Consider the following 15,206-nt stretch of genomic DNA (forward strand, 5'->3'; position numbering starts at 1 on the left):
GGTGAACAGGCAACTGGAAAGGGGTGAGGGGAGGCTGCGGGCTCCCCTGCCCTCGGTCATCCCCTCCCTCCCTCTCCCCTCCCAACGTTCTCCAGCCACAGGGCAAGCCTCCTCTCAAGCTACCAAACGAAGCCAGTCATTTTCTTTGGCCAGATGACGTGTTACGTGTTCCTGGCTCTCTTTATCTTTCCTTTTCTTTTCCCTTTAAAATCCAAACAGACTCCTAATACCACATTACTTTGGGCGATTCGCTGTCGTACACTCCCTCCTGGTACGCGCCCTCCTGGTAGCTCTCCGCTTTCCCATCCCTGGTACTTCCTCCAGCCACCTTGACGTCCACCCGCCCTTCTGTCCTCCTTCTGAGGCCGTGACTTCTTTGCATCCACTCCCTGCCCCGCACAAGGCTAAGAGTGTGGTGAGCGTCTTGAGTCTTCTCCTCCATCAAAACATTGTTGGGAATTTGAAAGGAGGGTTGAACCCCATGTAATCCTTGTACACAAGGTAAAACTGGGGCTCCTCTTGACATTTCCAGAAAAAAAGAGAAGGAAGTGAAAAAAACTAAGTCAGTGATGCCTAAAGGATTTAAGACTTCATGCTTTTTAAGGCTAACACTAATTCAAAAGAAATAATTGCTATGAAGTAAATGAAAACAAACACTCCTATTTAATGGATACCAAGGAATTCAACAGAGAAATTAGTTCTTAGGTTTCAGAATCCTTCTTAAAACATCCTTTTCCTAACTGGGTCTTAAAATCCTGCGGTTTTGGTTTCCTCACTCATGACAGAGGCGCTGGACTAAATCTCTCCCTCCGTTCCCAGCCATGATGCTGAGAGTCGAAATTTCCATCTGTCTTTACTTTTTAAAAAGAAGTAATGACTGCTTTCCCTTTCCTGTACATGAATTCCACTCACTACGAAACACCTCACTTTAAAAAGCATCTCGCTGCAGACTGCTTTGTCCTACAGAGGGTGGGGGCCCACCTACGGCGTGACAGCGCAGGACAGCAAGAACTCAGGCTGACGGACTCCTGGCCCAGCGCTCCAAGACAGTGCCATGTCACAGCAAGTGTTTCCTATTAATTTATTAATCATTTTATTAACCATTTTGGGGTCTAAGCCAGAAATGAGTACTTTTTACTCATCCATCTACTACATTTCTTCTCTTTTTAGGGAAATGAAGTCCTCAGAAAAATAATGTTTAAAACTCCACAAAAACATACCTCTCCGTACGCCACCGCGTCTCTAGGAAGCTGAGTCCTGCAAGGAGCAACGGCTTTCTTCCAGACTCCAGTCATCTCTGCACTAATGAAGAGCGTAAAACCCCCTGCCTGGTCCCAGACAAGCCCTGGAACCACCACTCCAGCAGCTGCAAACCGCAGCATCCTTACCAGTCCCTACCTTCACCACCCAACCTTTCACGGGACAGAACACACCCCAAAATGCACTTCAGGTAAAAAGCGCTACAAAAGTGTCCTTAACATCGTCATATGCCTATCACGTAGGGATCACCCACCTGGTCATACTTTTAGAAGTACGCTATGAGGAGAACAATTTTCTACAGGCCAGGAATTACAGGAAGGAGATTTCTCTTTTTAAAACGGGGAGCTACAATTTGACATTCCCTTTCACCAACTCTTCACTATCAAAATTAACTGTTAGGGGGCCTTCCCCGGTGGTTCAGTGGTTAAGACTCCGCGCTTCCCCTGCAGGGGGCACGGGTTAGATTCGATCACTGGATGGGGGACTACGAGCTCGCACGCCTCGCGGTGTGGCCAAAAAAAAAAAAAAAGATCAAGTGTTACAGTCACTACCTTTATTCTACACTTTAAAGGCGGCTTTACTTTAACAAAAAAACTTTAAAGCTAGCTGGAGTACTTAAAAAAACATATAGAGATATACCTTCATATAAAAAAAAGCTTCTATATACAATTACATGTGTTTGGAAAATTCTTTCCATAAAAAAGGGGGGAAGTGGGGGGAAGATAAAGTAAAAGTAACTTCTCCTGTTCATTAAATAAGTTATATGACTTCATTGTTGGTGGCGGTCTTTATTCAGTTCAAACCATTCAGATTTATTCTCCACATCATAATGCAAGCCTGCCTTTTCACTGTAAGTAACTACTGGATGTTCGTATTTGATTAAATGTGCAACTGGCAACGCTACCTCATAAAAACCAGCCCTCCTTCTAAGTGACCTGGGTTAACACTTATGTCTAAATTATGCTAGTGTAGCCAGGATGCTAATAAGACTGATGGGACGACATAGTTTTTCCTCAGATTTTTGCAAGCGAAAAATAAGTTAAGACAGGTTAAATTACTAGAAATACTTCCAGGACTTTTATAAATCCAGGAATGAGATAGGATTTCAACTGCAGACAGTCTCATTACCTAGTCAACATTCAAAAGTGCAAGTCATTATGGAGCCAAGATTTGGATCCCTGGATACTCGCTCTGCTGAAAGGAGAAAATGGACCCATCAAGAAAACAGAGGTGATTTGCACCAGAAAGCATTCAACAGAAATAGGGTCCCCCTCCAATAATTTTAGCAAAGTTCAATTCTAAGTTGTTTGAGAAAAGTGAATCACTGAGGAGCACTCTAGAAGCAAAGAACAAAACCTACCATTTTTTTCTGTAAAAAAGAAACGGAGACCTAAGGTAGAAATCACTGATTTCAAAACAAAAACTGTGCAATGAAAATATGATCAAGAATCAGCCAAGGTAAAGCTACTCAAAATACAATAACAATGCAGATTAAAATGTATTTTAATAAAATAATGTATATTCATTAAAAAACGACCAGAAAGACAGATATCAAAATGCTGACAGTGGTCATATCCAGGTCGAAGGATTTCAGGTGGCTTTAATTTTATCTGTATACTTTAATTTTCTATTGTGACTATATACTTTTTTTGAAAGAAAACAGATGAGTCAAAAAAAAATTTTTTTTTTAAACAGTAGCAGTTTCCATGCAGGAAAACAACCCCAAACACTCGCTGGGTCACACTCGCTGACCCTCCTGCAGAGGTCAATGCTACAATGAAGCATCTCCTGAGTAGGAAAAACCTTTGAAAGAAACAAACTATCTGCAAGGAACTAAGTGTGTGTAGGGGAGCGGTGAGGCAGAGAGTTGAGATTCTCTTACTGACAGAACCATACAGCCTTTGAGATTATAAGAAGCTTGTCTCCGAACACTTTCAGACAATGCCCAATCCTTGGTGCTAAGCTAGCATTTACCTGGACATCATCCTTGGCTTCCCGGATGGACGGTGCCACACCCAGACATGTGCTGTCAAATAAGCTCGCCATTGGCTACAAAATGGTCTGAAAGCATCAAGGGGAAACCCTCCCTGAAGGCAAGCTCCACTCTCAAGAGGAACCTAGGCTTGCTTTTGGGAGGTCACTATTTGAGGAGACTGCTGGAATATGCAAACCTTTTGTCCCGTCCCTCCACTAGGTGCCTAACCTAAGTCTCTCTCCTTTTAAGATCTGTAAAATAGATTCAAAGACCACGGGGCCATCATTAGGATCATCTAAGCATCACACAAATACAAGGCATGATGAAGGAAAACAAGCAGTGGGCTGGACACTGAGATGCTGAGTCTAGCCTAGGGAGTAGGATTAGCTGGTGTGACCTTGGGGCAGTCACTTCGACTGAGCCTCAGTTTTCTCGCGTCTGAAGTGGGCAGATGCACCCACTCAACAGGGACAGCATTAAGTCCAAGAGGGAGACCTGCGTGCGCTATCCACCTAGAACAGTGATGCCCCGCTCGCAGCCGGGGCTGTCACTGTCACTCCTCGGGCCTCGGCATCTGGGTCCGCACAAGGCAGAGGCTGGGATGCCCGCCGGTCAGGGCTCCCCCAGCTCCGGCTCGCCAGTATCTCCCCCTACACCCGGACGATCGAAGGACCACAATCCAGGCTGCCCCCGGCGCCACCCCTGACACATCCCTCCCGAGGCCGGCCTTGGCCTGGACGCAAATCGAAACCGAAAAGCCCATGTGACATTGGAGGCCGGAATGCGGCCTCCGCCCGCGCTCAGCCCGGGAGACGCTGTCTCCACCCAACTCGGCCATCTTGAGGCCGAGCTGACAAAGCGATCCCATTGTTGCGGGTGACGGCGAGGCTGGGCGACCTCCTCCGTCCTCGCGACCCGGAAGGGGGCACCCTGAGGCCCCGGCGTTAAGGGGTGTGGCGGGAGCGAGGCGGGGCGCCGGGGGACCCACCGCAGCCCCGGCCCCGCACCTTTGAGCGTGGAGCGCTCCACCAGGACCGTGTGCACCTGCGGGTCCGAGAGGAACTTGCGCATCTGCTCCAGGGCGCTTTTCTCCTCCAGCGCCGCCTCGAGCGCGGCCGGGGCCTCGCCGCCATCCTCCAGCAGCAGCGGCACCAGCTTGCGCAGGTGCTTCTGCAGCACCGACACGTCGGCCACGTTCTGCACTGCCGACACCTCCAGGCCGGCCGAGCCGTCCTCGCCACCGCCCCCGGGCTCCGACATGGCGCCGCGCTCGGGACCCGCAGGCAGCGCTGAGAAGGCGGCCGCGACTCGGCGCGAGAGCGAGCGGGCGGACGCACGAGAGAAACGAGCAGCACAAGCCGACCGCCCGCTAGCCCACTGCCGACTGAGGAGAGGGAGCGCCGGCTCCTCCCTAAAGGCCGCCGCCCGCCGGCCCCGCCCCGCCGCCGCCGCCGCCCGCCTCCCGTCGCCCGCGGCCGGCGCCCGCCGCAGCCACTGGGCCCCCTCACGGTACCGACGTCACGACGTCGCGCTCAGGCGGCCCGGGTGACTCCGCCGCGCAGCCTTCTGGGACTCGTAGTTACAGTGTTGGGCGGGGCTCCGCAGTACCGACACCTCAAGCCCTAACGGTGGGAACTTGCGGGGGGCGGTGAGAGGTGGTCAGGGACTACGTCTGTCCTGTTCACTGCTGTGGACTCAGCGAACAGCACAGAGCCTGAGACACTGCACTAATACTGAATGAATGAATGGTGTTAACGAGCTAACGTGTTTTGAGCATTTAGCCTGTGCCTGACATTGTTCTAAGCACTTAACCTGTGTAGTTTCTTTGAACGAATGAATGACTACGATGTGTTGAGCTAGAATATAGTCATCTGTGTTATTAAATATACATAGGGAGACTGAGGATCTTTTTCAGAGGGAGAGGAGATGAGGGAAGTGTCACATTGCTAGGCTGGAAAGAGGGAGGTTGGGAGGGGACGTTCCCAGAGCAGGAAGCAGCTTCTGCAAAAGCAGAGAGGCCTGACTGTAGGAGCGATGTACGGGAAAGGCAGGAGGTGACACTTGAACGGTGGGGTGAAGCCTGGCTGTTGTAGGTTCTGCTTGCTAATGGCAAAATAATTCCCCCCGGAACGCCGTGAGGACCACGGGGGAGACCTACAAGCATCCACCTAGAACAGCAGCCGGGGCTGACGCCGTCATTCCGATGGCCTCAGCATCTGGGTCCACACAAGGCAGGGACTGCCGTGCCTGCCCAATAAGTTTCCCCCCAGCTCCCATTTGCCTGGACCTCCTCCAGTACACCGAGATGACATAAGGGCCAGAATGGAGGCTGCCCACATTCTTGGTTTAGAAATGACAGTTATTATAAGGAGCAGTAATTGGCTTTTGAAAGTTCAAACTCATCACTCGCTTCTTAAGTTGGGTGGAGGAAGGGAAGCCAAAGGTGCTATTTTTATATCAAAGTGCACAGTCAGAGAGCTGAATTCTGATTGGTAGAATGATGATGGGATGATTTGATTTCCCCAAATCATCTTTGGAAAACTGCAAAACACGCAGTATGCCTATTCTTGTTCAGTTACCCAGTGCCAAGCCCCAGGAACTGCTGGAACATGAAGACTAATGAGACGATTCTTGTCTTTAAGAAGCTCATGGCAGAGGGGACAGATTAATATCCCATCCTCCTCCTGCCTTCCATCAGTCCACTCTTCTTTTTCTGTGGAATTTTTAAAATTGAAGTATAGTTAATGTACAATGTTGTGTTAGTTTCAAGTGTACAGCAAAGTGATATATATATATATATATCTGTTTCAGATTCTTTTCCGTTATAGGTTAAGATTTTTTTTAATTAATTAATTAATTTATTTTTGGTTGCGTTGGGTCTTCGTTGCGGTGTGCAGGCTTCTCATTGCAGTGGCTTCTCTTGCTGCGGAGCATGGGCTCTAGGCGCGTAGGCTCAGTAGTTGTGGCACATGGACTCAGTAGTTGTGGTTTGCAGGCTCTAGAGTGCAGGCTCAGCAGTTGTGGTGCACGGGCTTAGTTGCTCCGCGGCATGTGGGATCTTCCCCGACCAGGGCTCGAACCTGTGTCCCCTGCATTGGCAGGCGGATTCTTAACCACTGCACCACCAGGGAAATCCCTATTATAAGATATTGAGTGTAGTTCCCTGTGCTATACAATAGGTCCTTGTTGCTTACCATTAGTTTGTTTTCTGTGAGTCTATTTCTGTTTTGTAAATAAGTTCATTTGTATCATTTTTGAAGATTCCACATATAAGTGATATCATATGATATTTGTCTTTCTCTGTCTGACTTATTTCACACTAGTCCAGTCTTATATCATATGCCCGAGCAGATCTAAATAAACTTCCTGGAAAAATACAAAGCACTGCAATGAGTTTGTGCTATGACCATAATGGTAATGAATAATAGTAACTCCACCAACAACTAACACTGAGAGCTCACTCAATACCAGGCACTCTGCTAAGGGCTGCCCCCTGCCCCATGTCCTTTGGGGTAGGAACAGGGATGGAAGAAAATCTGTTAGGTGTAGGTTAGTGAACTCTGAATTGACCACACACCATTGGAGCCCCAGAAACCCAGCAGCAAACTAGCAGATGGAGAGAGGCTGCTTGCAGCCTGCACCGTGAGTCAGCACCACCCAGGAGACGCAGCCGTTTGGGCATCCAAGGGACTCAAACATCTGCAATCTGGCTCCGAGCCAGGGCAACAGGGCAGCAGGCTCCGGAGGTGCAGCCCTATATGTGAGATAGGCTCAAAATCAAAAGTGTTTGTTGTTTCTAAGAGAATGGAAATCAGAGGAACCTGAACCATCGGTCTACAAGGATCCGTACATTGATCAAATGTGCCTGCATTTCTGTTTTCTAAAGATGTTTGCTGTGTGGAATAAATACATCGTAAGAAGAATGGTCTATGTTGACTGACGGCTTACAGAGGGTGCCCAGTACTCTAAATTCCTTATCCTGGGGGCTGGCTAGACTGCCCCCAGCTGACAGGGAAGGGGATATTTTTGTGAGATGCTCCCTTGGCCTCCTGGGGCAGGACTCTGCCCCGAGCTGACTCTGTGTGTGTTGGGGGGGGGACCCTCCACCCAAACCTGGCCTCTCCCACCGCAAACTCTGTTTGGCATCTCCGCTTTCTCTTGTTCATAGTAGAGGCTGCTTTCAGTTGGCAGTAGGCAGTGAGTGCTGGCGAGAGAGAATTCTTTCTAAGTTGATGGGGGATGGTAGTGGCTGCTGGGCCACATGTATTTTATCAGAAGTTGGTGATGAACTGTCCACATGTCCATTCCCCGCCCTTCTCCTTCAAGTACTGCACTGGATGGCCCCTCAAATCCAAGCTGAGGGCTCCTTCTCATCCCCATCTTCCCTCTCCCTCTCCCTCTCCCAGCCCTGGGCCACACTGAGCCCTCAGCGGAAGTCCGGCTGGCCCAGCACGTTCAGGCTCTGCGTCTGGCATTCCCCTCTCCCCCCTCGAAATTCCACATTGGGTTCGCCCATTCACTCACTCATTCATTCATTCATTCATTCCATGGGCTCATTCCCAGCACCAGCAGGGCCTGGCGCAACGTGGGTGCTTGGTTAATGGCTGTGAAAGCAACGCCTCACGTCCCGGGAACGCGGTGCCGGGTGGCAGCGGCGGCCGGTCCACAGAGCATATTTTGGATTTTGACCTTCCCAGCTGCTCGAAACCAGGCAGCGTCATTCCGTCGCCAGCGCGGGACTCCACCCACCTATCGCTCACCGGGCTACAGGACACTTTCTGATGAAGCTCGTCCTGGCATCCCCCCCTTTTCTGTCTCGGTTCCTTGTCTGATGAGCCTCTGGGTGAGTCTGGAATCAGCCCGGGCTCCTGGCGACTTTGAGCCGGGCTGGACGCGGCTGGGGGGCGGGCGGGTGGGGGTGGGAAGCGCCGCTAAGGAACAGAGCGGTCGCTTGGCGTCCTCTAGTGGCGCCGCGGAGGACGCGCACCCCGGAATCTTTTCCTGTCGCTCCTAGGCCTCCTCCCAGCCTGCTGCCCCATCCGTCCCGGGGACGCCTCCAGGCTCACCTTCCCAAGGTCACCCGGGTGACTCGTCCAGGGTCGCAGAGCGAGCAATGGCGGTGACCAGAGGGAAATGCCAGCCCGTGGTCCAGCCTGCATCCCACCGCCCAATGATAAAGTTAGAGGAGATTGCCTCTACTGCAGACAGTTCAGTCTCTCTCCTGCGCGCAAGCCCCCCGGGACGCCTCCGCTGACCTGGCCGCTCCTCTGGAGGTACCCAGCCTCTTCTCTTACCTGAGAACTGTCTATGTCCCCAGCCACGGCCACCGCTCCCTGGGGACGCTGGGCCCCACCACCTCTCATGGACATCGTCTCTGAAATCCTGCCCTCGCCCTCAAACGTTCCCTCTCTCCCTCCTGGGTTCTTCCCGGCCACGTCCAAGCTGCTCCAATGCATCCCTTCTTTCGAGAAACCCCTGCCACACCTTCCTGCCAGCACTTCTCATGCTTTGCTGACTTCTTCAGGAAAACTCCTTGAAAATGAGCATAGGTGGGGACTGCCTCTCACCCAGCCCAACCCCCCCCCCCCCCCCGCAAGTGCTGTTGTCAAGGTCACCAATGGCCTCCACGTGGCCAAATCCAGTGACCAGTTCTGGGCCCTTCTCTTGCTTGACCCTTGGACGCCATTGACACTGCGCGGCTTGTGTGTGCTGTCAGCACTCCCTCCCAGCCCTGTGACACTCAGTACGTCTGCACACCGATGAGTCCCAACCTTAGAAGTCACATCTGCTGTTGTTGGGTGGAGTGTTCTAGAAAATGCCAATCAGGCCAACTTGGCTGAAAGTGTTAAGACCTATATCCGTGCTACTTGTTCTACCTATTGAAAGAGGCGTTGAACTTTTGGCTTATAACTGTGCAATTGTCTCTCTCCACGCAGTTCAGTCTGTTTTTGCTTCCTGTATTTTGAAGCTCTATTATTAGATACATAAAGCATTGTCGTGTCCTTTTCATGAATCGACCCCTGGATCACAGTGAAACGCCCCACTTTATTCCTGGTAGCATTATTTGCTCTGAAATTTACTTCATCTGATATGAGCACGGTCTCTCTGGCTTTCTCTGGATCAGTGTTAGTGTGATGTCTTTTCCATCCTTCGCTTTTACCCCATCTGTGCCTTTATACTGGGTTGCCCAAAATGTTCGTTCGGTTTTTTCCGTAAGCTGGCTCTAGTAGCGCTTAGTTGTCTTTAACGTCATTCGAAACAATTTTGTTAGATTGTACGTGACAGCTGTCACATCAGCGTGCATTTAAAAAAAAGTATCAAAATTGGTGAATTTCTGTGCAGCCATTTTAATATGGAAGAAAAAAAAGCAACATTTTCAGCATATTATGCTTTATTATTTCAGGAAAGGTAAAAATGCAACTGAAATGCAAAAAAAAGATTTGTGCGGTGTATGGAGAAGGTGCTGTGACTGATCCAACGTGTCAAAAGTGGTTTTCGAAGGTTTGTGCTGGAGATTTCTCGCTGGACGATGCTCCACGGTCAGGTAGACCAGTTGAAGTTGATAGTGATCAAATGAAGACATTAATTGAGAACAACCAACGTTATACATGGCTGACATACTCAAAATATCCAAGTCAAGCACTGAAAATCATTTGCACCAGCTTGGTTATGTTCATCGCTTTGACGTTTGGGTTCCACATAAGTTAAGCGAAAAAAACCTTCTTGACCATATTTCCCCATGCGATTCTCTACTGAAACGTAAGGAAAATGTTCCGTTTTTGAAACAAATTGTGACGGGTGGTGAAAAGTGGATACGGTACAATAATGTGGAACAGAAGAGATCGTGGGGCAAGCGAAATGAACCACCACCAACCACACCAAAGGCCGGTCTTCATCCAAAGAAGGTGATGTTGTGTACATGGTGGGATTGGAAGGGAGTCCTCTATTGTGAACTTCTTCCAGAAAACCAAACGATTAATTCCAACAAGCAGTGCTCCCAGTTAGACCAACTGAAAGCGGCACTTGACGAGAAACGTCCAGAATTAGTCAACAGAGAACGCATAATCTTCCATCAGGATAACACAAGACCGCATGTTTCTTTGATGACCAGGCAAAAACTGTTACAGCTTGGCTGGGAAGTTCTGATTCATCCGCCGTATTCACCAGACATTGCACCTTCAGATTTCCATTTATTTCGGTCTTTACAAAATTCTCTTAATGGAAAAAAATTTCAATTCCCTGGAAGACTGTAAAAGGTACTCGGAACAGTACCTTTTATCAAGAAGATAAAAAGTTTGGGGAAGATGGAATTATGAAGTTGCCTGAAAAATGGCAGAAGGCAGTGGAACAAAAGTGTGACTACTTTGTTCAATAAAGTTCTTGGTGAAAATGAAAGACGTGTCTTCTATTTTTACTTAAAAACCGAAGGCACTTTTTGGCCAACCCAATATTTTAAGTGGGTTTCTTATAGTTGGCTCTTGCTTTAAAAAAATCCTATCTGACAATCTCTGCCCTTTATTTGCGGGGTGGTGTGGGGTTAGAGATATGGCTGGGTGAAGTCACCATCTTGCTATTTGTTTTCTATTTGTCCCACCTGTTCTTTGCCCAGAAGTGAACCCTTGATTCCCCTCCCCGACACCCCCAGAGCTCCCCATCTCAGGAAACACTGCCTGCCTCAGCCAGGTGCTCAGGGTGTTCCTTGGTGTCTCTGAAAAAACTCCCAGCCCCTCACATCTCCGTCTGGTCCAGCAGCAAACCCTGCCACTCTCCCCGGACGCCTCCCAAATCGGGCATCTCTTCTCCACCTGCACTGCCAGTCCCAGCCTAAGGGTCTTCCCCTCTTTCTAAAATGCTCTTCCTAACAGAAAGACTCACAGACATAGAAAACAAACTTATGGTTACCAGTAGGGAAAGGGGGGCGGGGGGAGGGATAAGATAGGAGTTTGGGATTAACCGATACACGCTACTTTATATAAAATAGATAAACAACAAGGTCTTACTGTATAACACGAGAAACTATATTCAATATCTTGTAATAACCTATAATGGAAAAGAATCTGAAAAAAAAAATGAATCACTTTGCTGTACACCTGAAACTAACACAACACTGTAAATCAGCTATATTTCAATAAATTTTTTTTTTTTTTTTTTGCGGTACGCAGGCCTCTCACTGTTGTGGCCTCTCCCGTTGCGGAGCACAGGCTCCGGACGCGCAAGCTCAGCGGCCGTGGCTCACGGGCCCAGCCGCTCCGCGGCACGTGGGATCTTCCCGGACCAGGGCACGAACCCGTGTCCCCTGCGTCGGCAGGCGGACTCTCAACCAGTGCGCCACCGGGGAAGCCCAATAAAAATTTAAAAAAAATAAAAAGAATGCTCTCCCTCCAGGGTCCTAAGGAGCTTGCTCCTTCTCTGCGCCAGACCTCTGCTCAAGCGTGACCCTTCAGAGGGGCCTTCAAAATAACACCACCACTGCTTACCCCTTTGTTTATTGCTTCATTTTCCTCCAGAGCACGTTTCCCTGCATGACACATATTTGTGCTTCTTGCTTAGGGTCTGAGTCCCCACCTAGAATGTGATTCCATGAGGTCCAGGCCTTGCTCTGGTTAACACTGAACCTTAGAGTGGGCCAGTGGCTGGAACTGCGTCTTTGCTCACTGTGGGTGAGGAGGGAATCTTTGAGGCCTGAGGAAATAAACAGAGTAATTCTGTTCCCTTCAGGTGAATTACAGGCTGATTCTAAAAGAACAGAAGTTAAAAAAAAAAAAAAAAGTGGGACTTCTCTGGCAGTCCAGCGGTTAAGACTCTGCGCTTCCAATGCAGGGGGCATGGGTTTGATCCCTGGTCGGGGAACTAAGATCCTTCATGCCACACAGCACAGCCAAAAAAAAAAAAAAAAAAAAAAAAAACAACCAGTATTACTCAGCAGGTGTTAGCTACAAACACATCAAAGCCGATTTGTAAAGACACGGTCACAGCTTATTTCTATGATGTCCCTCACGTCACACGCACGTGTTGATCGCCGCTCTAAGTCATCCCAGGTGTTTGGAGCTCATCTCCTTCCAAACCCACAATGCATTCCTTCATTTCCTCAAGACTTTGGGAAGAGGCGACACAAATATAAAGTTCTCAATGCGTCTTCATGAAGAGTTACTTGATGGGATATCTGGGGATTTGAGAGGTTGGATTATGTTCCCCAGAAGACACGTTGAAGTCCTGACCCCTGGAACCTGTGAATGTGACCTTACGTGGAAATAGGGTCTTTGCAGATGCAATTAAGATGAGGTCATTTTGGATTAGCATGGGCCCTAAATCCAATGACTGGTGTCCTTATAAGAAAAAGGGAAATTTGGACCCAGACACACAGACACACACAGGACGAACAATGTGTGACAACAGAGGCAGAGATTGGAGCGATTCGTCCACAAGCCAAGGGTTGTCAGCCGCCACCAGGAGCCGGTAGAGAGGCCTGGAGCAGATCTTCCCTCAGAGTCTCCAGAAGGAGCCAGCCCTACCAACACCTGGATTGTGGATGTCCAGCCTTCAGAACTGCGTGAGAGCAAATTTCTACTGTTCTAACCACCCAGCGTGTGGTAATTTATTACAGCAGCCCTAGGGAATGAATGCACCACTGTTCCAGAGACAGCTTAATAATTTGACCGGCACACCGAATCCTGCCTCATGGAAGCTTTAAGACTATGGGACGGAAGGCAGCTAGGTCTCCTTCTGCAGAAAACGAAGTTGTCTGAGACTTCCTGTGGCTGTGGGATAGATCACCCCACCGCAAGTCTGTCACTGTGTCCTCCGCAAAATAGAATGGGCGAAAGACCTGTGTGTCTGATGGGACACAAAGATATGAGCTTTGGGCAAACCTTTTATGAGTGCCATTGCGACATGCTGCTTTCAGTGTCCTCATGCAGCATTCCAGGATTCACTCTGATATTGACATGGAATACCGTCTGGTCATTAAATGTGAGGGACCGGCAGAGCGAGCTTCATCTTCTGGGACCTCTGACACCTACAGCAGAAATTGCAGGTGCAGGTGGTAAGATTTCGCTTTCTGCCCCTCACGAAGAATCTGCTGGACCGCAAGCTGAGGGACGTCTAGCGCAAGGCTAGCTCTTTTGTTGGTTTCCTGGGACTTCCTGAATGGTGATTTGTGCTCCCTCAAACATAAGTTTCTGCTCCGTGCCCTCTCTTTCTGTTCCATCTGTTTGTATCAGCAAGAAACATTATGACCAGGTGGAGGCTTTGGGGGTTTTTTGTTTTTAAAGAATTTTATATTATATTGGCATATAGTTGATTTACAATGTTGTGTTAGTTTCAGGTGTACAGCAAAGTGATTCACTTATATATATACATATACATATATCCATTGTTTTTCAGATTCTTTTCCCATATAGGTTATTACAGAATACTGAGTAGAGTTCCCTGTGCCTTACAGTAGGTCTTTGTTGATTATCTATTTTATATATAGTAGTGTGTATGTGTTAATCCCAAACTCCTAATTTATCCCTCCCGCTACCCCCCTTTCCCTCTGGTAACCATAAGTTTGTTTTCTATGTCTGTGAGTCTGTTTCCATTTTGTAAATAAGTTCATTCGTATCAATTTTTAAGATTCCACATATAAGTGATATCATATGATATTTCCCTTTCCCTGTCTGACTTACTTCACGTAGTATGACAATCTCTAGGTCCATCCATGTTGCTGCAAATGGCATTATTTCATTCTTTTTTATGGCTGAGTAATATTCCATTGTATATATGTACCACATCTTCTTTATCCATTCACCTGTCGATGGACATTTAGGTTGCTTCCATGTTTTGGCTATTGTGAATAGTGCTGCTATGAACATAGGGGTGCATGTATCTTTTCAAAGTATGTTTTTCTCTGGATATATGCCCAGGAGTGGGATTGCTGGATCATATGGTAGCTCTATTTTTAGTTTTTTTTTAGAGAACCCGGGGGAAGGTTTTTGAAGTGATCTCTGCACTTGTAGTCACAGAACCCAGTAGAGCAAACTCCAACATACAACCTCAGGGAAAGTAAGGGTAACTGTATCAATCATGAGAGGCTGGGTTATACTGCAGGGACAAATGACAGTCAAACCTCAGTGGCTAGAACATTTCTTGCCCCAGCTCCATGTCTATCCGGGGTTGGCTGTGACTTTGCTGCATGTGCTCTTATTCTGAGACCCGGGCAGATGGGACAGCTTCTATCTGGAGCACTGTCTGTTGGGCACTCTAGAGCCCAAGAGCCACAACTACTGAGCCCACGTGCTACAACTACTGAGCCTGCGCTCTAGAGCCTGTGAGCCACAAGTACTGAAGCCCGCGTACCTAGAGCCCGTGTTCTGCAACAAGAGAAGCCACCGCAACGAGAAGCCTGCGCACAACGAAGAGTAGCCCCCACTTGGCGCAACTAGAGAAAGCCTGTGCGCAGCAACGAAGACCCAATGCAGCCAAAAATAAATTTATTTTTTAAAAATTGGAAGGATACAGAGAAGGTGAGCACGATCCTGCACAAGGGGGACACAAATTCATGAAGCGCTCTGAATTTTTACAACAGTGTGAGTGTACTCAATACCACAGAGCTGTACACTTGGAAGTGGACGGGGTGGCAGATTTTATAGTATGTGTATTTAACCACAATTTTAAGAAAAAAACTGATCAGGAGTAGTTTGGGCAGTGCTTGCCTTCTTCTCATTGTATAACTTAGGATATGGAATGAGCATCTTTTCTCTGCCATGGTGAACCGTCATCGTCTTTTCTAGGTCTGGACCAGCCTCCAACGTGACCTTTGCAGGTTGAGTGATTTGACACGTCTCTGAGTTCCTTTACCGCGAAGGTTTTTGCCAGCACCACTTCCTCGGCATCTTCCTCCTTCTTGTCCCTCCCCAGGTCCCTCAGCCACACACCTCCAGCCCTGGAGCAGCGGCAGAGCCTGCACCCCAACCCTCCCCTGTCCTCCTTT

At 48.5% G+C, this 15,206-nt stretch overlaps 1 protein-coding gene and 1 pseudogene across 1 annotated transcript in view; one reads left to right on the forward strand and one right to left on the reverse strand.

The window, feature by feature from the left end:
- The window catches only part of DYNC1H1 (dynein cytoplasmic 1 heavy chain 1), a 65,774-nt gene extending 61,087 nt beyond the window's left edge, over positions 1-4,687 (reverse strand). The window contains exon 1 of the mRNA XM_060003907.1: positions 4,243-4,687. Coding sequence (XP_059859890.1) covers positions 4,243-4,495 — 253 coding nt within the window. The 5' untranslated portion in view covers positions 4,496-4,687. The remainder of the gene's footprint in view (positions 1-4,242) is intronic.
- Positions 4,688-14,697: 10,010 nt separating this feature from the next.
- LOC132421276 (U6 spliceosomal RNA) lies at positions 14,698-14,794 on the forward strand (annotated as a pseudogene).
- The last annotated feature ends 412 nt before the right edge of the window (positions 14,795-15,206 follow it).

The sequence above is a fragment of the Delphinus delphis genome, chromosome 2 (assembly GCF_949987515.2).
Source record: "Delphinus delphis chromosome 2, mDelDel1.2, whole genome shotgun sequence".
Taxonomy (NCBI): Eukaryota; Metazoa; Chordata; class Mammalia; order Artiodactyla; family Delphinidae; genus Delphinus; species Delphinus delphis.